General features: G+C 34.4%; 1 protein-coding gene across 5 annotated transcripts in view; it reads right to left on the reverse strand.

Moving 5' to 3' along the window:
• Positions 1–14,115: 14,115 nt before the first annotated feature.
• Positions 14,116–22,990, reverse strand: part of BRIP1 (BRCA1 interacting DNA helicase 1) — a 207,940-nt gene continuing 199,065 nt past the window's right edge. For all 5 annotated transcript variants that reach the window (XM_055090075.1, XM_024127738.2, XM_024127737.2 and 2 more), the window contains 3 exons: positions 20,014–20,096; positions 17,529–17,762; positions 14,116–15,626 (listed from right to left, as the gene is read on the reverse strand). In XM_055090075.1, coding sequence (XP_054946050.1) covers positions 14,878–15,626; positions 17,529–17,762; positions 20,014–20,096 — 1,066 coding nt within the window. In that variant the 3' untranslated portion in view covers positions 14,116–14,877. The remainder of the gene's footprint in view (positions 15,627–17,528; positions 17,763–20,013; positions 20,097–22,990) is intronic.

A 22,990-nucleotide genomic window follows, 5' to 3' on the forward strand; every position in this document is an offset into this window, starting at 1 on the left:
ATGCAGGGGAACCGGGTTCGCGCCCCGGTATGGGAGGATCCCACGTGCCGCGGAGCGGCTGGGCCCGTGAGCCATGGCCGCTGAGCCTGCGCGTCCGGAGCCTGTGCTCCGCAACGGGAGAGGCCACAACAGGGGAAGGCCCGCATACCACAAAAAAATATTAACATCTCTAGAGAACATCGCATTTTCCTCAATAAGATGCCAACAATAGCTATAAAAACTACCCTCAGTAAAGCCAGAAACAGCAGAACTAATTTTTCATTTGCATGTAGTACATTTACACATACAGTCATTTCAGATTTTAGATCTCCAAAAATCTTCGATGCTTAAAAAGAATCGTTATATTAAAACAAGCAAAAAAATATCTGAATTTTGTTGGGCTACTATTAGGTAAGATTAAACAAGAGAATAAAAAGTGAGTTATAGCTCAGTAACACAGGTGATGGTTATGTTCGGTTAACATATGATAAATGATATAATTTCCAAACTCACTAATAAAGTGTGTGATATGCATGGATATGATATAGGCATAACTAGAAAAGAGAAAGTCATATTTGAAAGCTAATCCCCAGTGGTCCCAACCAAAATAAGGTTATGCTTACCCTCCTGTCTAAATTTCTTATCAGGCAAGACAATGGAACAAAACCTTGTTACAAAATCTTTATTCCATTTCCAGTTGGGAAGAGTAAATTAAAAGAAATAAAATATATAACCCTGCCAGAACTTTTCAATGTTCCCATACTGCCAATTTTACCTTCCTTGGAAGAAAGACTAGATCTATTTTTTTCCCACAGAGAAGTATTAATTGTAAGGCATAATTCACCAGCCCACCAAGGAACAGTACTTAACTATGCTCTTCCTGTCAGCATTCAATTAACTGTATGCTTATAAATGGCATTTCCTCTGAATGTGTATTGAAACTCACCTTATAAAATCCACAGCAGTAGAGCATTTCTTGTTGCTAAGGGACTATGATACCATTTCATGATGCTAAAACAGGAACATTATAGTTTAAATTGTTCATATACCTAGCTATCATCAGACAATTTAAAAACTAAAATGGTAAATGTTCTAACCTCTAATTTTGCTAATGCTGGGATAACGAATGATCCTGTTCTTTTTAATAACTAAAGACTTCTAAAGTAATATTAATAACAATAATACACCATCATTATCATTATGATTATTGTTGCATGAGCTCTTGCATCATCATTCCAGGCACCATTCTAAGTGGTTTATAGGAATTAACTCATTTAATCCTTATAACAACCGTATTGGTTAGGTATTATTATTTCCCCAGTTTTGCACAAAAATAAACTAAAGCACAGAGAAGTTAAGTAACTGGCTCTAGGTCATGGAGCCAATAAAGAGGCAGTAGAATTTGATATCCAACCAGCCTCACTGCAGAGTTCACATTCTTACCTGCCACACTATATTACACTAGGAAAATATTTTAAAAAATCGTACTACACTTGGTTACCTGGGATTTTATTTTATTTTTTTATTTTTTTTTATTTTTATTTTTTTGTGGTATGCGGGCCTCCCCCTGCTGCGGCCTCTCCCGTTGCGGAGCACAGGCTCCGGACGCGCAGGCTCAGCGGCCATGGCTCACGGGCCCAGCCGCTCCGCGGCATGCGGGATCCTCCCAGACCGGGGCGCGAACCCGGTTCCCCTGCTTCGGCAGGCGGACGCGCAACCACTGCGCCACCAGGGAAGCCCGATTTTATTTTTTTTAAGTGATGTTATTCATAGTTCTTTAAGAACATACTTAGTCTTATTCATAGAACATATTTGGTGAAAGTACTTCCATCCTCTGATGGAACTGTAAAGTCTATAACAAATTGCTTACATTACTATTACAACTTTGACTCTGCTTGGTTTAGGATGTGCGCTGGCAGTTTACCTTGAATTGGAAATCCGATCCTTACTTTACAAGGCTAATCTTTGGCTCATGTCTTTGTCACCAATGTATATTTAATCCTGATTAGGCTTAAATGAACAGATTAAAAAACACACAGAGATAATATAGAATTACTTTAATAACGCAAATTTTAAAAGTGGAATTTCACTGCAATATGGAAGCACAACGTGTCTAATTTTTCTATGCTGCCATACTAAATAGCTTTTTAGTTTTAGCTTTAATACTTCTGCTTTAATGCCAGATACTAAAGTACTATACTAGGAATAGCTCATCTTTAATAGTATACATACTTTATATATTTTTTAATTAAAAGAGAATGGGCCTTATTAATTATATTTATCATCAGCATAGCAGTATAGTTATGCATAAGCAGCTCCATATTAAATTTCAAGGACAAACATATAAACTTACCCTTGATTCAGCAAGGTTTCTAGGGTCACTTATTTCAGCACCAATTAAAGGACACGGAAATAGAGACTGGTTGATACAATTTCTACACTGCAGGTAGCTGGTTAAAGAACATTCTTCCATATTCCAGATGGCATTTAAAGATAAACCTGTCTCCATGCCTACAGAAAATTTAAAAAGGCCTTTCATAAACCCTGAACTACCAGATTCAACATCTCAATTTCACTTATAAAAGTCTAATAGAAACTGAACTGCATGTTAAGACTGGATAATGTTTTTGAAACCATTAGTTTAACATATTTTTTTAAAAAGGGAAAATTTTAACGTTAATAATCTTTAGTCTAACATAGACAAGTACAGAAAATAAGTTTACAAAAAGAGTCATTGCTTACACTTGCTAATGTCTATTGTGTAAATTCATTATTTAATTTTACTCTCATAGCAACTCTGAGGTAAGTATTATTGTCCTCATTTTATGGATAAAGAAACTGGGTTTCAGGGAGTATAAGTTAAAGTTAGAAAACAGTAGGCTGGGATGTAACATGTCCAAATCCAAAACTCATGAGCCATCCCTTCGGCTTAGTGCCCTCCTAAGAATCAAAACTGTTTTCAAGAGAAAAATGTAATTCTTTGCTTTCAAATAAAACCATGTATAATTGAGAGCCCTATGAACAAATCTCTATAGTCTATTGTACAATAAGAATAATCCGTTTACATTAACTAAATGTGAAACGGTACCTCTAAAAATTTTAACACGTTAGTTTTAAAACAGAAATTTGATTATCACATAAAAATATGAGAATGCAATCTTTCCTGTAATAGAAGCTATAATGGAAAATACATGAAGATTCATATTCTAAGAGAAGGCTATTTTAAAAGAATATTACTTTAAATGCAAATAGTTCCTCAGCAATTAGAAAAGCAAAGTAATTTTGCTCAAGCTTCTACACTGTAATATGTCTGTGGGAGTAGCATTGTTCCTTTTACATTCATAACAATAATAGGTATCACCATTATACATCTGCTTTCAGGACAAAAAGTTTCTCCATATTCTTTAGTTGAACAATCCACCAAACAAACCTCAAATATGCAAGGACAATCTTTTATGTTGAACTGCCTTTTTAATAAAGTGAGTAAAACTCCAAGTTTTTATGAAGAAAGTGAGAGCTCCAGGGGCTAAATGAGCACTCACTATCTTTGGTAGGAATTAATGGTGCTATACAACAGGTGTTCAGTTATGGCGGAGAGAAGACAATAGATCAAGAGAGAACCTCTCCTATACACTCCACTCTCCCAAATCTCGTTTGGGATTGAATTGCATTTGTGCCTGGAAGTCACTGAAAAAAGAGTAGTGGAAACTGAGAATGAGGAGACATTGCATGATGTAGCTAAGAAAAAAAATTAACAACATAGCCTTTCACTTCAAGCTCAAGGGTATACAGATGACATGGGAAGGATATGTGTAACGATAAGAGTATGAATCTATGAAGAGTTGTAGTTCTCAAAAAAACTTCTTATAGTCTTCCATATTGCACTAAGCCCAGAAGTTCTTAATAACCACATATTCATTTTTTGATAAATTAGTACATTCCCACAAGAATTTCCAATTCCAGAAAAAAATATTGAAATTGGTCAAAGCTGCAAAATACTAAAGGGAACATTATTAGAACCATATGATCTGACCATGTTTCTGCAGACATTTGTAACCTAAGTAAACATTCAGACTTGTCATGAAGGGAAAATCCCAAGTTATAGTTTTAAGTATGTTTTATGCTTAAGTATTGAATGAATGGATATTATCACAGAACTTATGACTCTCAGTTTTTAAATGGGTAGAAAAGAAAGTTTAGATGAATCCATTGATGTTGAAAATGGGTAAATAATAGATGCTTGGTTATCTGAAGACAGGACTTTGGAATAAAAGTAATGTTTCTCCTTGGCCATATTGCTTCTAGGAATGAGTGGAGTTTAGGATTATTTCTGAGTGAGTGCAGGGCCTGGGATAAATCATAATGTTTGGCCTAGTCCCTTCTACCCAACATTAAAAACAGGTACTGGCAGAATAAAAATGAACATGATGAACAGCCTTGAAAGTGGCCAAGAAGTTGTAAAAGGGCAGTAGGCAACCTGAGACTTATTTATGCAAAAGAAAAAGGACTTGGGTTTATAGGTCATTTGTTTGTATATAATAAGCACCCCCCCATTGTTTTTTAGGAAGAGCTGATGGAACCCAGTCCCTTTTATCCTGTAGGTTGCTTCCATGAGTTACTGCCCATCCTTTACCCAGGTCAAACCTGTCAACACATGCATGAGATCTGGATTTGTAGCCCTTGGGAATATTTTTTGGGAGTCATTATCAGACACAGATAGATCAATGCCTCATCTGTCCCAACGTGGCATTTCTTATTTATACATTTTTTTTAACAGAGTTTGAGATTCTATTTTATTTTTTCTTCCTTTGCAATTCTTGAGACAGTGGAACTTATTTTAAAAAGCGAATTAAAAATTGCTTTTCATTTTAGAAGTCACATGAAAATGAAAAAGGTGCCTTATTTACACCTGAAGACTTTAGAAAACAAGGAAGCTATGTAGTCATTAAGTTTACCTTCATTATTCACTGAAGTCTGATAAACCATTTATGTGGCTTTTAAATGGTTAAGGGCAGCAATGTCATTGGTGACATAAAATAAATTTTTTTCTTCTGATCTGTACTCAACTCAGTTAAGCAATGGCAAAAGGACTGTGTACAATTTAACATTCAGAAAGATTCTTTGGAGTCTCATCAGCATGGTATTCTTAGAAAAAGCTTTCCAAAAAAATTCCTAAGAAAAGAATAAGATGAAAAATATTTAGGAAAGGCATAGCACACTAACAATGATATTTGTTTCCTAAAAACAAACAAACAAAAAACTACTGGATGCAGTAATTTATTAAGGTGTTTGTATATGTATGTTAGTCCATCAGAAGACAACTCAATGGAGAATTATTGCACATAGTGGTAACAATAAAACAAGTATATTATCATTAAAATATATTATCAGCAATATGTACTGCTTCTCATAAAAAACTCTTTAGTTAGATGAAGTCCAAAGAATGAGATTGAGTGGCTTTATAATGGGTATCTTAATTTTTAAATTCTTGGTTGTCTAAAATTGTACCTTTCTCTTAGAGTGCCTTGAGAAAGAGGCTAAGTTAATATGAACTAAACTATGTTAAAAACCGTGTGGCATGTTGCTATCAATGACATTTGTCTAGGTACTAAATCACTCTGGGCCTCAGTTACCTCATGTTTAATATAACAGAAGTAGATGACTTCTAAAGTTCTGGCCTACTCTAGAATACTAAAACAGTAATAAAAGTATAATAAACAAATAAAAGCAGTACTTAACTAGAAGTTGCCAGTCTCAAGATAACATGATTCAGTTCAGTTTGTGGAAATAAACAGTGCCATAAATTGGGTACTTACTATTTTAAAGCATGAACCAGATGCAAGAGTGCCAAAGCAAACAAGGTCTTAATTTGTACAAACATACAAGTCTGGTACCAAAGACAGAAGCAAAAATAAACAACCTAATGTTGAAAATACTATGTTGAAGTTGTGCTCTGCAGGGGGGAGCAAGAAAGTTAGATGAAGTATACTTAATGCAGTTGGGAGGACATGGTAAGTTTTCAGAGGACTAATGCCTTAGTTGAACTTCTCAAGATGAGTATGAGTTTGTCAGGTAAAGGAGAAGGGAACTCTGCACAGATGGAAGAACATTAGCACCGGCAATGGATGTGAAACAGCATGGTTTGTTTTAAAAACTATTCTTAAGTATAAAGTTAGCACAGGGTGCCAGGAGATGAGGTTGGAGACGTTAGCAAAGACCAGATCACAAAAGTCTGGTATGTCTTAGAAAACAAACTTATGGTTACCAAAGGGGAAAGGGCAGGGGGATAAATTAGGAGGTTGGGATTAACACATACACACTACTATATATAAAATAGATAACCAACAAGGACCTACTGTATAGCACAGGGAACTGTACTCAATATCTTGTAATAACCTATAAGGGAGAAGAACCTGAAAAAGAACATATATATATTATATATATTATATATATATATATATATTATATATATATATATATATATATATATATATATATATATCGCATAATATATATATATAACTGAATCACTGTGCTGTACACCTGAAACATGACATTGTAAATCAACTATACTTCAATAAAATGAAAAAAAAAAGTCTGTTATGTTTTCCTGTAGAGTTTTGACTTGATCTTGTAAATTAAAAGATTTTAAACAGGTGAGTGAAATGATTTGCTTTTTTAGACTAGCTAAATGGCAACAAAGTAGAAGGGGGACTTTCGGGGATGGACTGGTGGCAAAGTGACTAGTAAAGAACTATTACACTAGTCTAGGACTTCCCTGGTGGTCCAGCAGTTAAGACTCCATGCTCCCAGTGCAGAAGGCCTGGGTTCCATCCCTGGTCAGGGAACTAGATCCCGCATGTTGCAACTAAAAGATCCCGTATGCCACAAGTGAAGATCCAGCATGCCGCAACTGAAGATCCCACACGTGGCAACGAAGAACCCGCGTACTGCAACTAAGACCCGGTGCAGTCAAATAAATAAATAAATAAATATTTAAAAAACCCAACATTATACTAGTCTAGAAAAGAGATTATGAAGGTCTGAATTAATGCAGTCACTGTGAAGATGGAAAGTAGCAGATAGTTGAGCGATATTGCTCAACTCAAAAACCTGGATGACCTGATATTTAATATTTGGAGAACTAGATGGATGATGGTGCCACCAGTGAAACAGGAAGAGCAGGTTTCAGAAAAGAATTGTTTTATACAAATTGAGTTTGAGATGCTATGGGATATCCAAGATGTTGAGCAGTCAGCTGGATGATGGGTCAGGAATCATTAGCAAGTAGTTCCAAACAGGATACGATTATCCAGAGGAAGCATATCAACTGGGAAGGGAGCTGGGGTGAGAAAAGAAGCAACTTGTAAATTTAGTCCAGTTACTGGTGGGTTAGGGAAGAGAGGGGAACTAGTCAGGGAAAATACATGAGCTGAAAAGCAATGCTGAGAATCCAATCAAGACTAGAAGCCATCTACTGTAGTGGCACCAATCCACACTAATATACATAAACTTCAGCAGTGCTCAACTTTCCAGTGTAGTAACAGCAAAGACAAACTGATATCAAACTAGGTTTGGGGATTTTGCAGGACTGGGATAGAATGACAAAGGTGGATAGGAGTTCAGGACACCAGCAAGAGAATAGTTCCAGTGACTGATTATGAAGTCCAAACTTGGAAGTAAGGAAGGAAGACTGAAGGAAGGAGGCTGATAAGCTGGGAGAAAACTGAGGGAGGAGGTATAGGAAGAGGAATGGAGTAGGGTGTAGTCAATGGAAAAGGGTAGATGAAATGGAGGTGAAATCATAGGAGTTGAAGTCAGAAACTGAGGCTTTGGTATTAGGTATGTTGGTAAGGTGTTAAGAATCTGGAATTGAAAGTTATGACACTTTGGTACTAGTTTTGACTCGAATGTCACTAGTTAGCTATGTTACCCAAGGTAACGTTAAGCTTTTTGAGTTCTTTTAAGGAGATTCTTTTTTAAGTCGAAAAATATTTACTAAGCACCTACTATGTGTCAAGCAGTATACTATGCTCCAGGATGGCTTCTACCCTCAAAAAGCTAATACTCCTTAATGGATGTTAATGTACCTTCATTTAATATTATTAAAATGTTGTAAAATTATTCTGGAAAATGCCCCTTAGGATAAAAAGTAGGATCGTGAGGCTTGCTTTCAGAATTCCAAGACTATACCTTTCATAGAGAGATTGTGGAAAACAAAGGTGGACTAATAAAATCAATACAAAGCACAAACATACGTCAACCATGACCTTGATTGTGGCCTCATTACAATGTTTTATTTTCCTCATTTATAAGAATGAGGATAATACCACCTGTGTTGCTGACTTTGGCAGGCTATTTTGAGAACCAAATGAACTAACAGTTGTCAAAGCTCTATGATACACTATACTACATGCTATACTCTAAGGCACTACAGATGTACTTGTTATGTTCTTGTTTTGTTCCGTTTGGGTAAGTTAACACTCAGTAATCCAGAACAGAGAGGTTAAGAGATCTGAAGATGGGAACTTCAGGAAACGTAGCATATCCTGAAATTCCTCAAGAATATATTTTAAAATTGTGAGCATTTTTCCATTAAAATTTTTAAAAAAATCTGTTAAGAATTTTCCTGTGTTAAACAGATTATGCTGTTAACTTACAGATCCTCTATAATCATAATTGTGCATAACAGTATGCATATACTCAACAAACACTGCCTTGCCCGTATTACAGCTCCTATCACACTGTATTATAAATAAGTGTTTACTTATATGTGAATTAGGCTGTGAAGTCCTAGTAGATATATCCTCGTCATACTCATCTTTGGTATCCCTAGAGTATAGCACATCTCTTAATACAAAGTAGGCTCTCAAAATACGTCAGATGAAAAAGTAGATGAATGATTAAATGCCAGGTAATATGAAGAGTGTCTGGATTCTTAGGGGTCACAGTGGGCCAGAGAGACAGACTTCTCAACAATTAATTGAAATACCAAACAACAAATACTACCCTGGGACAAAGGCAGGAAAAATTAACTTTGTCCCAGGGTCATAATGGGCTTAAAAGGTTTACAAAATAGCTGTCATTTTTGGCTAATCAATTAGTTAATATGAAATTCAATTCCTATTTTAGAATCCAATGTGTCAGAATAGTACTGTTTATGAACATCTCAAAGAGAATGTACAAAAATCCAACATTCTTTGTAGGTTAAAATTGGTAAAATCACACCCTTTGGAAAAAAAGAAAGAGAAAAGACAATCTCTGGCCCACAGCTGAAGGATTAGAGAAAATTTAAGGGATTTAATGCTGTTAGGGTAAGAATAACAAATTTGGAAAGAGAAGGGTCGCTAGTCTTGAAATTAGTCAAATGAAATAGGCATTTATGAGAGTGAAGTATCCATATATAAAGTCCTGATAGAAATACATTATTAATAGAATGTATCAATTAATTTAGTCAGTAAATATAATGTTGGGAATACAGCAGTAAACAACACAGACTGCCCCCACCCCCAACAAAAATCCCTGCCCTATGAATTGTACATAGAATGTCCTCAGTGCAAATTACAGATTTCAGTGTTCTGCTGATGACATTTTTGTTTGTAATGTGCACACATTTTAAGATATAAAAATGAAATGTAAAAAATGGAAAATACATTTTCACAATATTTAACTACACAGAATTTTTAATAAAGCTCAAAGTGCCTTTCAGCGCTTGGACCAAATTCTAACAGGTTTATTAGTCCTTCTTCATGAAGGTGCAATTTCAGGATACTGAGATAACAACTGTACTAGATTATTGTTGCAGTTTCCTAACAACTACCACTTGGACAGTGGTTCAATATTTATAAAGTACTTTCACATATTGCATATCATCTCATTTAATCATCACAATATTTTTCTTAGGTAGATAGTGCTCACGTTTTTCACCCCCAGAAAATAAACCTGAGGCTCAATGAGTTAAAATAATATGACCAAGGCCACTCAGTAAAGAGCAGGGCCAAAACTCAAACTCATATTTTTGACCCCCAATTCTGTTATCTTTCTCCTTGTCTGATGTAAAAAAAAAAGCTTTTATGCACTCTATTGCATCTGATATTCATAATATTCGATTTATTTCTTATGAAATTATTATTTATTAACATTTTAAGGTGAAAAAACAGAAGTTCAGAGAAGATAAGTAACTTGCCCAAAGTAAGTCAGCAGGTGGTATCAGAACATGTTTCCATGTCTAATGGTAACAAAGCCCATGTATATTGCCAATCAACTTTAAAGACTGAAATATGGAAATATTAATACATCAATCTACCTTACTGTAATTTAGGTTGGTCCATACTAAGGATGGCACAGAGTAATTTTTTATATTTCCTACTGCCTTCTGCTTTAGGTAACCACAAGCAATAAAATCCTGACTGGCAAGGTGGATTACTTGGGTCCTTTTACAACAGATACAATAAAAGAGATCAATGTTTGAAAGGATGGTTAACATTTAAATATGAATACCATAACACTAGTTTGAAAAAAAGGGAAAATATACCAAGACAATACTTGATCCAAAATAACAACAATCAGTATTTAATATCTCTAAATCTTTTCACTATATATGAATCATACATAAAAGATGATGGCATCTTAGTTTACATAAATGACACGCCACCTGTACAATTAGTACCTTGTTAACAGAAAGGAGACAAAGGAAACCTTTTAAATTAAGCTTTGTAAATACAGATGTAAAATGATGTGAAATGGTGAAATTTTGGGTAAAAGCACAAGAGAATCAAAATCATAAAAGACCAAAATTAAAAAGTACAAACTATAAAGCATACTAAAATATGTACCTCACTGTGCCTTAACAAATATTCCTTTTAATCAGAATTTACCATTAGATTTTCAAAGGTTAATTTCTGGGAATACAATTTTTGTTTTCCTTGTAATACATTGAAACTTGTTTATTATAGAGTAGAATTTAGTATAAGATGGGTTGTTTTGGATCTTGTCCAGGAGTTCAGTTACTGAAAGCACTTCATTATGAGATGGTTTCACCAATAAGGTGATCCACTGGCTCAGATCACATGGATATTATAACAAGGCCCCATTGTAGAGTACAGGAAGCCAGGCAGCTAATGGTCTATCAAATGAAACCTTAAGAAACAAAATGCTTTTTTTTTTGGTAGACATGAAAATTGTTTCAGGCTAGAGAATCATAAGCCTAGGTCATCTATTTAAATTTCCATTTCCTTAAGTGATGTCTTTATGTTTAATCGCTGCACAGATACTTTATATTAAAGTTTTAGCTTCCTTAGACATTCACTGTTTGATGTGGTATTAAATTTATTTTTTATTATGAAAAAGTTCAGAAAAAAATGTTGTTTTAATACCGCCTTTCTATTTACAAAAAATTGACTGCATTTGTCTATAGAAATAGACAAGACTCTACCACAAATTCGTAACGGTTAAAGTAAAATCTTGTGCAGCTTACTAATAAATCTGAGGCTAAAAAGATGAGCAAGAATAATTGTGTAGTAGGCAAATACCAAAATAATGCCATCAGAGATTAAATAACTACAATAACCAGTCTTTCAAGTGATTTTACAATAGGCATTTTGATTTCATGAAGTTTTATAAGCAATTTCAAAGAATTAATTTTTTTTTTTTGTGGTACGCGGGCCTCTCACTGCTGTGGCCTCTCCCGTTGCGGAGCACAGGCTCCGGACGCACAGGCTCACCGGCCCAGCCGCTCTGCGGCATGTGGGATCTTCCCGGACCGGGGCACGAACCTGTGTCCCCTGCATCGGCAGGCGGACTCTCAACCACTGCGCCACCAGGGAAGCCCAAAGAATTAAATATTTTGAATGTGTTCTACTGCAGGAACATAGCAATGAGAAGGTCATATTGCAGAAAAATAATATGGAAAAGCATGTGAACTTAGAAACAATACAAAATTTAAAACCATGTAATAATTAAATGCATAGTAGTAGCACAAAGAGTTGTCATTAATTTCCAACACAAATATTAAAGGTTTTAAATGATTCATGTAAACTTTAAAAGTCAAGTCATGAAGCATCTACTCTCCACAATGTACCTTTCTTCCATGAACCAAGCCCTTTCTCCAGCTGGCAGTTTTCCTGGTTCGTGGCCTGTATGTTCTATGTATTTTCAGCCCTTAAATAAATTCAGTATTAGATGATTATTTCATATGCATGGAAGGGGTAAGGCAAATTACTTGATAAACAATTTCTATCTTATATATCTCAGCCTTAAAAAATAAACGAGACAAATAACTTACCCTTCCTACTATACAATGATTCTTTATTGTCAGTTTATCTCCTATCTATCTATCTATCTATCTATCTATCTATCTATCTATCATTAGGGAAGTCTTCATATAAAGCAAGAGTGTACTCCAGATACATGATTGATTTACCAAGTAATAACTGAGGGCTTGCCATGTGCCAGATACTCTTTTAAATGCTTTTACATGTTTTAACTTAAACTTTCTAAAACATAACTTTAAAAAGTATTTTATCACTAATGAAAATGTTTTACCTCACACTCTTTATAAAGGCTAGACTTTATTTCTTGCAATACCATCCTGGTCAAAGCTGTGATCTGAGGAGACTATATACCTGATTCAACCGTGATATCACTGTACAAAATTTTTGAAACACCTCTTGGAATTACTAAAAGCTTGTGCCACATCTCTATGTACATTCTAGTAATGGAAATTTTTAGCCTCGGAGAGAATTCGATTTTGGAAAGAATAAATTATATCTAGAGAAAGGGATGGTATTTGAGATCAAGCTGGATAATAACACTAAGATATGACTAAAAGATAACGTGTTTGATTTTTCTCAGGTAGTTTACCAATTCTTCTAAGGGCAATTTTAAGGATTCAAAAATATTTTAATTGCAGCACTGGTAAAATAAATACTTGCTTCCCAAGTTATTATGTACCCATTCATACAATTATTCATGTTACCTTTTATACAAATGGTTTGCTTTAAGCATTCTGCAAACAAAGCAAATGAAAACTGATTCAGAATATCAACAAATATTCCTTTAAATTACGGATTTTTAAAGCTGAAAGGGATTTGCATGATTTTATAGTACTAAACTACACATTTCACAGATGAAACTAATTCCCCAAAAGGCATGGTGACTGCCAACATGACTTAGCAAATTAGTGGCAGAGCCAAGAATACAGCCCAAGTCTCTTGTCTTCCACCTGGTATTTTTTCTACTACCACACCACGCTTTATGTGTGGATTAAGAACTATTCCAAAGAGGACAAATGATTTCACCCTTTCAAAACAATTTAAAAATTACCTTCTAATCCAGTGTTTGAAACTTTTTACTGATCACCTAAGAAAAAGACCTAATACTAGGTGGGACTGAATATATCCCAATCTACAGATAAATTCTTTAACTGGTAAATTATCAATTTAAATTTCTTTGAACTATGCTTAGAGTTGTAACATCCAATGCTACAGAAACAATTAAGCTGTATTCAATATAACTGTCATCAAAATGAAAGTAAACATATGCATATATAATAAATCATTGTTCCAAATGAATATAAAAGATACCTGACTGCTGAGAATTTTGACTTGAAAATAATAAACCGCATCAACAACTTGAACAGCTCAGAAAACTTCAGTTCAAATCACTCCAAGAAGCCTAAATGTCTATTGAGTAACAGATGTTTCTTGGAAAAGATTGGTGAATGTATTTTTGGAATGATGTCAGAGAAGAGCTACTTTTATAACCATTTTTGATCAGAAGTGTAGCTTCATTCACAAAAACAAAGAGTCAAAATTTACAGAAAAGCTTACTGAGCTATAAGGGAACGTTTTTCAGCTATAGTTTAGCTTTATTTATTAAATTTATATTTGAAGTTTTCTATCTTAGTTGCATAACTGAAGCCTTTATGCTAGAACATGTCACTTTTTTCTGCAATGGTGATGAAGCTAAATAATTAGAATTGAAAATTTGGAGTCCTTCATTTGGCATTTTATAATTTTACATAAATTTGTTTAAAACATGCTTGGTTTTGGTTTAACAAACAAAAAATGTAAAACAATTTCAATTAAAAATGCATGTAGTTTTCTTCCTTTTTTTTTTTTTTTTTTTTTTTTGCGGTACGCAGGCCTCTCACTGTCGTGGCCTCTCGCGTTGTGGAGCACAGGCTCCAGACGCGCAGGTTCAGCGGCCATGGCTCACGAGCCCAGCCCCTCCGCGGCATGTGGGATCTTCCCGAACCGGGGCACGAACCGGTGTTCCCTGCCTCGGCAGGCGGACTCTCAACCACTGCGCCACCAGGGAAGCCCCCTTAATTCTTAATTACTTATAAGTAGGCAGCTTAGTACAGGAATATACTTTTCAAGAAAACTGATTTCTAAAAAACAAACAAAAAAAACCCTCAGACTGATCTGAGGTAAAATCTACAGTGAAACATGACTGAGGGGTGACTGGATTAGATTGCTCTTAATTTTTAGGCATCAGTATGAAAACAAATGGATGAAGAGGACTACAAAATACAAATATTTATGTGAAATTTAAAGTGCCTTAGGAAACTACATATCTTCTGGATTAATTTAATAATGCATTTAGCTAAGGAAGACTTGGAGGAAAATATTTTTTATGAATCAATTTATCAAAACTTGAGAATAGTAAAACTTATATTTCTGAACATAATATAGACTTTGGATTAAAGTGAATTATATATCTCAAATTTTAAAAGCTATGTCACTCATCCAATGTACAAATTATCATTTACAGTAGAGTTTAATATAAGCATGACAACATGTTTTTAATACCTTGACAGTTAAGTATTATTACCTAACACCAGGGAACACATCTTTATTTTTGGAAGGAGACTGTTTAAAGTTCTTTATATCCGTTTCATGAGTTTTTTCCCAGTTCCAATTCATTTATATGAGTCGTTTTTACATTACTACCAACGTCATCAACTTTACTTTCTTTAATATGCATGACACTATTCAACTTTGTGCCTGTGCAATCCTCAGCTTTCATTTCTCTGACTGAATCCACTCCTTTCATAGTTTTAATTTCAAAAAGATCTTCAGCTAAAATGCAATTTGAATTATTAGCCAATCTGTTGTCTCTATCAGTTCCAACTAGTTCATTCTTTTCTTCATTTGTATCTATGGGATCATAAAGTTCGGGTGTAAAATAGATAGATTCATCCTCTGCCTCTGTTTCAAAAGCTGTATTTGAAGTAGAAAGTTCAGCTTCTTCACTTACTAGAGACAACTGAATGTCTGGATCTTCTGGATTCAGGAGAGCAGCATTAATCTTTATTGATGGAACAATGGTTTCTGATTGAGGGCACGGTCCAAGTGATGTGTTTATTGTCAGAGAGGAGGACTCATATTTATCAGTGAGTGGCAAAACTGCTTCATGTCCCTTTTCTGTTTTGAAAGTGGAAGAATTAGAGGCACAGTCCTCTGATGACCTAAACTTACGTGTTCCAGTCAGAATTTTACCAGTAAGATACTGTTCCAGAAAATTACTGCCAGACCAGCTAACTCTGTTTGTTTGTTTGTTGAAGGTTGGGCTTGTGGATCTGGAAATCACAATTTTTTCTGCTCCTACTGCCTGGGCAGACTCTTCCAATAATAATGGATCATCTACAAATACAAAGATATGAGTGTTAACTTTCTGCTCCTAATGTAATATTTGTTATATTAAAACAATTTTTGTTAGAAATACTGAAATAACTGTATAGGATACATAATTGAGAGCCCATAACAAGTAGTAGCAGGACTTCCATCTTAGAATGGAAGAATTCTAAGCAATCCATTTTAAAGCACAACATGTTAACTCTGAAAGGAATCTTAGGTCTCCAGTGGTTCCCAGTCCAAGTTATAATGCTGTCTGGTAAACTATCAAATTCTACACCAGGGACCTCAGAAGTGAACAAGAAAAGAAAGGGTAAAAAGGAAGAGGAAGGGCTTCCCTCGTGGCACAGTGGTTGAGAGTCCGCCTGCCGATGCAGAGGATACGGGTTCGTGCCCCGGTCCGGGAGGATCCCACATGCTGCGGAGCGGGTGGGCCCGTGAGCTGTGGCCGCTGAGTCTGTGCTCTGCAGCAGGAGAGGCCACAATGGTGAGAGGCCCCCGTACCGAAAAAAAAAAAAAAAAAAAAAAAAGGAAGAGGAAGAGGGATGAGTAAAGGAGCGAACAGGCTGTAAAAATGCCTTAAAAATCCACTAACCTGTGATTGAGAAAAACTGACCTCCACAATGGGGAGAGGCCCGCGGACCGCAAAAAAAAAAAAAAAAAAAAAAGGAAGAGGAAGAGGGATGAGTAAAGGAGCGAACAGGCTGTAAAAATGCCTTAAAAATCCACTAACCTGTGATTGAGAAAAACTGACCTAGACTAATTCCCTTAAGGAAACTGACAACCACAAAGACTAAGTTATTTGCTTAAAGTCATAGAATTGGTTGGTAATCAGACCTGGACTAGAACCTAGTTTTCCTGATTATCAGTATAATGGCCTAGAATTCACTATGACATTTAGTTAGGATAGAAGCATATTCTATAAAATAAATATTTAAAAAGTGATATATTAAACTACTATTATATATTAATTAAAACAATTAAAACGATATCCAATGATACAGAACAGTTTGGCAAACTTTTTCTATAATAGGCCAGACAGTAAATATTTTAGGCTTTGTGGATCACATCGTATCTGTTGCAACTACTCAATTATGCTGTTCTAGTGCAATACATACAACTACTCAACTCTAGTGTTGTGTACAATATATAAATGATTGGGTGTGACTGTATTCCATTAAACTTTACTTACAAAAACAGCAGGCTGAATTTGGTCCACAGGCCATAGTTTGCTAATCCCTGATGTATTATATTCTAATATATTTTAAACTATATTTTAATTTTCTAAATTATATTTTAATCCAGTATATTCTGATATTTTAAAATATTATTTTTTTATCATTTAGAATAAATGACTCTCACTTCTCTAAAATAAATTCATGTAAGACAATTATCTATAAATTAGGTCAATTTTTAATATCACCTTTAGAAAAACATTACCATTTGCATAGTGCTTTACAATGTTGTGATATTTATCATCTTATTAGATCTTTACAACCCAACCTGGAGGGATAGGTAGGCAGATATCCCTTCTATTAAGACACAAAAAGTTAAGTGACTTGCTCGGGAGTGGGGGGGTCACAAAGTTAGTTAGTGGCAAAGCTTCTAAGTGGAAAACCAGAAAATATGTGTAGATCTCCTGACAAAAATTTGTTCCCATTCTGATACATCATACTATTTCATTATTTTATGATAACACCTTATATTACAATAACCAACATATTTAAGGACATTAATCTGTAGCATAACAAATATCATTTCACTAAACACAATGAAAGACTTCTCTACCAAATGTAAATGGTTAGAACTTTTCATACTTTTCTCCTTTCTGGAGATGATGCCTCTTGGTAAAGATGGACTTTTATCCATCATTTTAGGATACTGTAGCTCTTAGACACATTTTTACTTTACCTTCCCTAGGATATTCTGGTGGTAGATGGCTTGCTGCTTCTAATAAACAAGTTGAGCTATTATCCTTCAAACAAGCCACTGCAAGCGTAGACTCATTGTCCTGTATAGATTTTCTGTCTTCTTTGTATACATCAATGACCTTTCGGTGCTTTTTGGAAAATTCAGCCAAGGACTCCAGTGCACTCTCAAAGGTTGAATGGTGCTGAATCAGCTGCCGAACCCACTTAGAAAGTCCTAAGGCAAAAAGTAAACCCAGCAAAGAAACTTTGGATATTCAGGGAAGATATTATGTATTAAGAAAAAAAAATTAGATAACTTCTCTGGTGAGGTAATCTACTTTGAATTTAGAGGATACAGGGTGGTTCTCAACATTTTTCCTGCCTTTTTACCTTCATATGTACAATATGCTCTTGTATCAGTAGCATTTCTGTTTACATGCAGTGATTGCCAACTGGATGGAGGGAAGAGGCAGTGGGAGTAGAATGGAGATGGGAAAATGTATTATTTGTCAAATTAGAATAACTGGACAATAAAGCAAATTTAATTTTATCATAATTCCCCACAAAAAATTACCTACCTTTTAATTGCAGAGAAAATACAAGTTCTAAACAACACAATCTTTTATTCCAACTTTTAAATTTGACTCCTCTAGAAAAAATAAATTCAAGATTACAGTCTCATAGGTTTTTGTGTTTGTTTGTTTGTTTCCCTTCTCCTTCCAATTCCAAATATATCAAACTATTCTGGGAGTAAAAGGAATAACACTGTTTTATGGGCAAATCATGTCCTATCTGAATATTTATTATATAATTATTTTTTAATATATAAATAATCAAGTTGTAAGGGACAAGATTTGACCCTGTGACATGTGAAAACTGCATAAAAATAAAGCATATTAACAGTATAAGGTGTTTTGGAGTGTGACTCACTTCAGAATGAAATTCAGATATTTGGACTTTAGAAAATGAATATTCTCTGATGTTACTAAAACTATCATCTTTTGGAGTAATTTAAAAAGTCACTATGGTATTTTAAGTTGAGAGAAAGGTAAGACAGGGCTTCAAGCAACTTGAACTATTATACTTTCATTTCAAATACATTCCTTTAGTTTTTTTGTTTAATGGAGCTTTTCTATCAATTATTCTTATGCGAGTTGAATTTAAACAAAAATTAGTCATCAAATGGAATTTGTATGTTGTTGTGCTGTATTGCCTAGATAAGATTTCAAAGTTTACGAGCCTCAGAAAAAATAAAAACCCTACAGAAAATGAAAAATACTTAATTCAAAAACATCTCTCAACGAATGTGAACTACAAGGTAAAAATTTCAGTTCTAGATTTTAAAATAAGAAAAAAAAACTTAAACAGCATTTCTTTAAATTTCTTTACTTTTGTTTGCTTGGGGAAAATAATTATACCAAATAAGAATATGAAAATTTCCCAAATTGAAAAATTTTAGCGTTATAGTTATTGCTTTCATTTTGAACTTTTTGTGATCAAAGAAAGCCTTTTCAGTGTAAAATGTCAGTTTGCTTTTGAAAACTTAAAAGAATCTGAGCTCCACCTGCTGACTAAACATAAGCACTTAACATTTGTTTTTGGTTATATCTTGGCCTTGGCTTGCTTTATAGGGAAAGAGAAGAAACGACTAATAAAGCAGCATTTCCTGCTTCAATCCAGGTGGATATGTTTTAATATTGAACCAAATATAATAATTAGGCTCTGAAACATAAAAAGTAGAGTCCATACCCATAGACAGCTAATCTGAAACAAATTAAAAAATTAGCATCTTTTCATTATAGTATGGTATGAACTTTTCAGCTCTAAAGATAACAATAAAAATGCAAGTACTTCCAACAGTTCTTTAATAACAGATGGATTCCTGGTATTGATTGAGATGAAAACTATAGGCAGACAGTATTTGTTCATTTGAGTGGGGAAAAATGACCATGTACTCGATCTTGCAGCATGCAGTGGTGCTTTTTTTTCTTTTTAGAAAATACTAGCTCTAATATAAACTCTATAACAACTGAAGAATTTCTAAACAAACAAGCACACACACATACAACAATAAAACTCAAATAATCCAGAATGAAAGAATAAAAAGAATCCTAAGCACCAAAGGATTGCTTGTGTGCTTAAATGTAAAAACTTAATATTTCTTGGAAAACTCATTTCTGTGGAACAGCTTTTTCCCTGACAATGGTAAATAAATTATTGCTATGTTACTGAATCAAACCCCACATTCTGGTGAAATTGAAGGATCTTGATTGATTAATACTACGTCAGTAACCAGATTCTCCTCTATAAAGACTTTTTGTAAACACAGAAGCATTAAAAGGCTAGATTTCCAGTCAATGTGAATTTTTCCATGTTTGACCTAGTAATTCAAATTCTCTATCCAATTCTTTGTCTTTAAAAATAGAAGTCATTAAATACCAAAGGTTGTTACTAATTCTTACTCTAAGCCCAGTTGAGAATCTTACCAGATATGTATCGACTTGGGTTACTCCTGAAGCGATCATCCACTAGAATAAGAGCTCCCCAATCATTTTTGTGTCGAATACACCTATAAAAAATAGGGAGAAAATGAAATAAATGTAACAGTGAAAATAAAGCCACATTTCTAGTGGGACAGACAGAAGGTTGAGAAAATCAATGATGTGTCAGGTATCAAAATCAATGACATGTCCTTTAATCAAAGTCATTATTATGAGTAAAGTTTTTAGAAACTACTCAGTACAATGTACCAAAGTAGGTGTATTAAAAACTCTCCTACTTTTGCCAACTACTGATAACATACCCAAAAATGTTACATGCATTCTATTTTGAAAGACAAGAAAATTATAGAAAATATTTCCCCAAACCTTCTTTACACACACAATATTTTTTACCTTAAGTATTATATTAGCTGTAGATTTTATGTACATAACTTTTATTCTGGTTTAACAAGTTTTTATCACAAATGAATAAGTTTGTAAAAAAATTTTTGCACCAATTGATATAATCATGTAGTTATTCTTTTTAGACTGTTAATATGGTGGATTATACTGGCAAAATTTCAAATACTGAGCTTGCCTTTCTTTCATCCCTAAAATAACCACCATGGTAATGTGCATTATTCTTTTTATAGATTGTTTGGTTCAATTTGCTAATTTTTAAAATTTTAAACATTCTTAAAATTTTCTAAATTTAGTGGTTTTTAGTTTACAGGGCAGAAATTGAGACACAGATGTAGAGAATAAACATATGGACACCAAGGGGGGAAAGTGGCAGGGGGTGGTGGTGGTGGTGTGATGAATTGGGCGATTGGGACTGACATGTATACACTGATGTATATAAAATTGATGACTAATAAGGACCTGCTGTATAAAAAAAAAATTTAAAAAAAAATTCAGTGGTTACATTTACAAGGTTCTGCAACTTATACCACTGTCTATTACAGAACATTTTTACCTCACCAAAAAGAAACCCCATACCCATTAGTCACTCCCAATTACCCAGATTATTTCCCCTAACCCCTTGCAACCACAATCTACTTTCTGTCTGTATAGATATACTTATTTTGGACACTTCATATAACTAGAATCATACAATATATGTCATTTTGTGTCTGGCTTCTTTCACTTAGCATGATGTTTTCAAGGTTACTTGTATCGTGCATCAGTACTTTGTTCCTTCTTATGGCTGAATAATATTCCATTATATGGATATACCATAATTTGTTTATCCATTCATAAGTTAATGGGCATTTGGGTTGTTTCCACCATTTGACTATTATAAATAATGCTACTATAAACATTTGTGTATAAGTTTTTATATGGATACATTTAAAAAATTCTCTTGGGTACATACTTAGGAATAGAATTGCTAGGTTGTATGGTAACTCTATGTTTAACTTTTAGAGGAACTGCTACATTTTTTTTTTCTTAAGCAGTCACATAATTTTACATTTCCATTAGCCATGTATGAGATTTCCAATTTCTCCATAGCTTCACCAACACTTGTTATTGTCCATCATTTTAAATAGATGTACCAGGAGGTATGAAGTGGTATTTCACTCTGGTTTTGATTTGCATTTCCCTAATGACTAATGATGTTCTGCATCTTTTCATGTGCACAATGGCCACGTGTGTATCCTTTTTTGGAGAAATGTCTTTAAATTATTGGTCCAAATTAAAATTCCACTATTTATATTTTTATTGTTGAACTGTAAGAGTCCTTTATATATTCTGGATACAAGACCCTTATCAGATACATGATTTGCAAATATTTTAGAAACCGTTTCCTAATTCAAGGTCAAGAAGATTTATACCTTGCTAGTCTTTGATCCATTTTGAGTTAACTTTTGTATATGGTGTGAGGTAGGGGTTTAACGTCATTCCTTTCCAGGTGGATATCCAATTATCCAAGAATTATCTGTGAAAAACACTATTCTTTCCTCATTAAATTGTCTTGACACTTTTGTCAAAAATCCATTCACTGTAAATGCATGGGTTTGTTTCTGGACCCTCAATTTTACCCCTTGTTCTACATGTCTGTATTACATCAATACAATGCAGTCTTGATTATTGTAGTTTTGCAGTAAGTTTGAAATTGAGAATTGTCAGTTCTCCAGTTTTGTTCTTCTTTTTCAAATTTTTTGTGGCTATTCTGGGTCTCTTTCAATTTCCATACGAATTTTAGGATCAGCTTCTCAATTTCTGCACCAAATCCAGTTGGAATTCTAGTTGGGATTATATTAAATCTGTAGATCAATTTGGGGGAGAATGCTATCTTAATAATAATGTTTTCCAATCCATCATCATGGAACTCTCCCATTTATTTAGAAATTTCTTTCAACAACATTCTGAAGCTTTCAGGATAATTTCATTAAAGTTATTTCTAAGTATCTTGCTCTTTTTGATGCTACTGTAAATGGAATTAACTTGATTTCATTTTTGGATTGTTCATTGCTAGTGTATAAAAATGTAACTGGGGGTTTCCCTGGTGGTGCAGTGGTTGAGAGTCTGCCTGCCAATGCAGGGGACACGGGTTCGAGCCCTGGTCTGGGAGGAGCCCACATGCCGCAGAGCAACTGGGCCCGTGAGCCACAACTACTGAGCCTGCACGTCTGGAGCCTGTGCTCCTCAACAAGAGAGGCTGCAACAGTGAGAGGCCCATGCACTGCGATGAAGAGTGGCCCCTGCTCGCCGCAACTAGAGAAAGCCCTCACACAGAAACGAAGACCCAACACAGCCAAAAATAAATAAATAAATTTTTAAAAAATGTAACTGATATTTGTATAGTGAATATGCATCCTATAACTTTGCTGAACTTGTTTTAGCTCTAAATAGTTACTTTTTATGGATTCCTTAGGATTTCTATGTAGAATATCATGTCATTTGCAAATTTAAAGATAATTTTACTTGTTTTCCAATCTGGATATCTTTTATTTCTTTTTCTTGACTAATTGCCCTGGCT

The sequence above is a fragment of the Physeter macrocephalus genome, chromosome 14 (assembly GCF_002837175.3).
Source record: "Physeter macrocephalus isolate SW-GA chromosome 14, ASM283717v5, whole genome shotgun sequence".
Taxonomy (NCBI): domain Eukaryota; kingdom Metazoa; phylum Chordata; class Mammalia; order Artiodactyla; family Physeteridae; genus Physeter; species Physeter macrocephalus.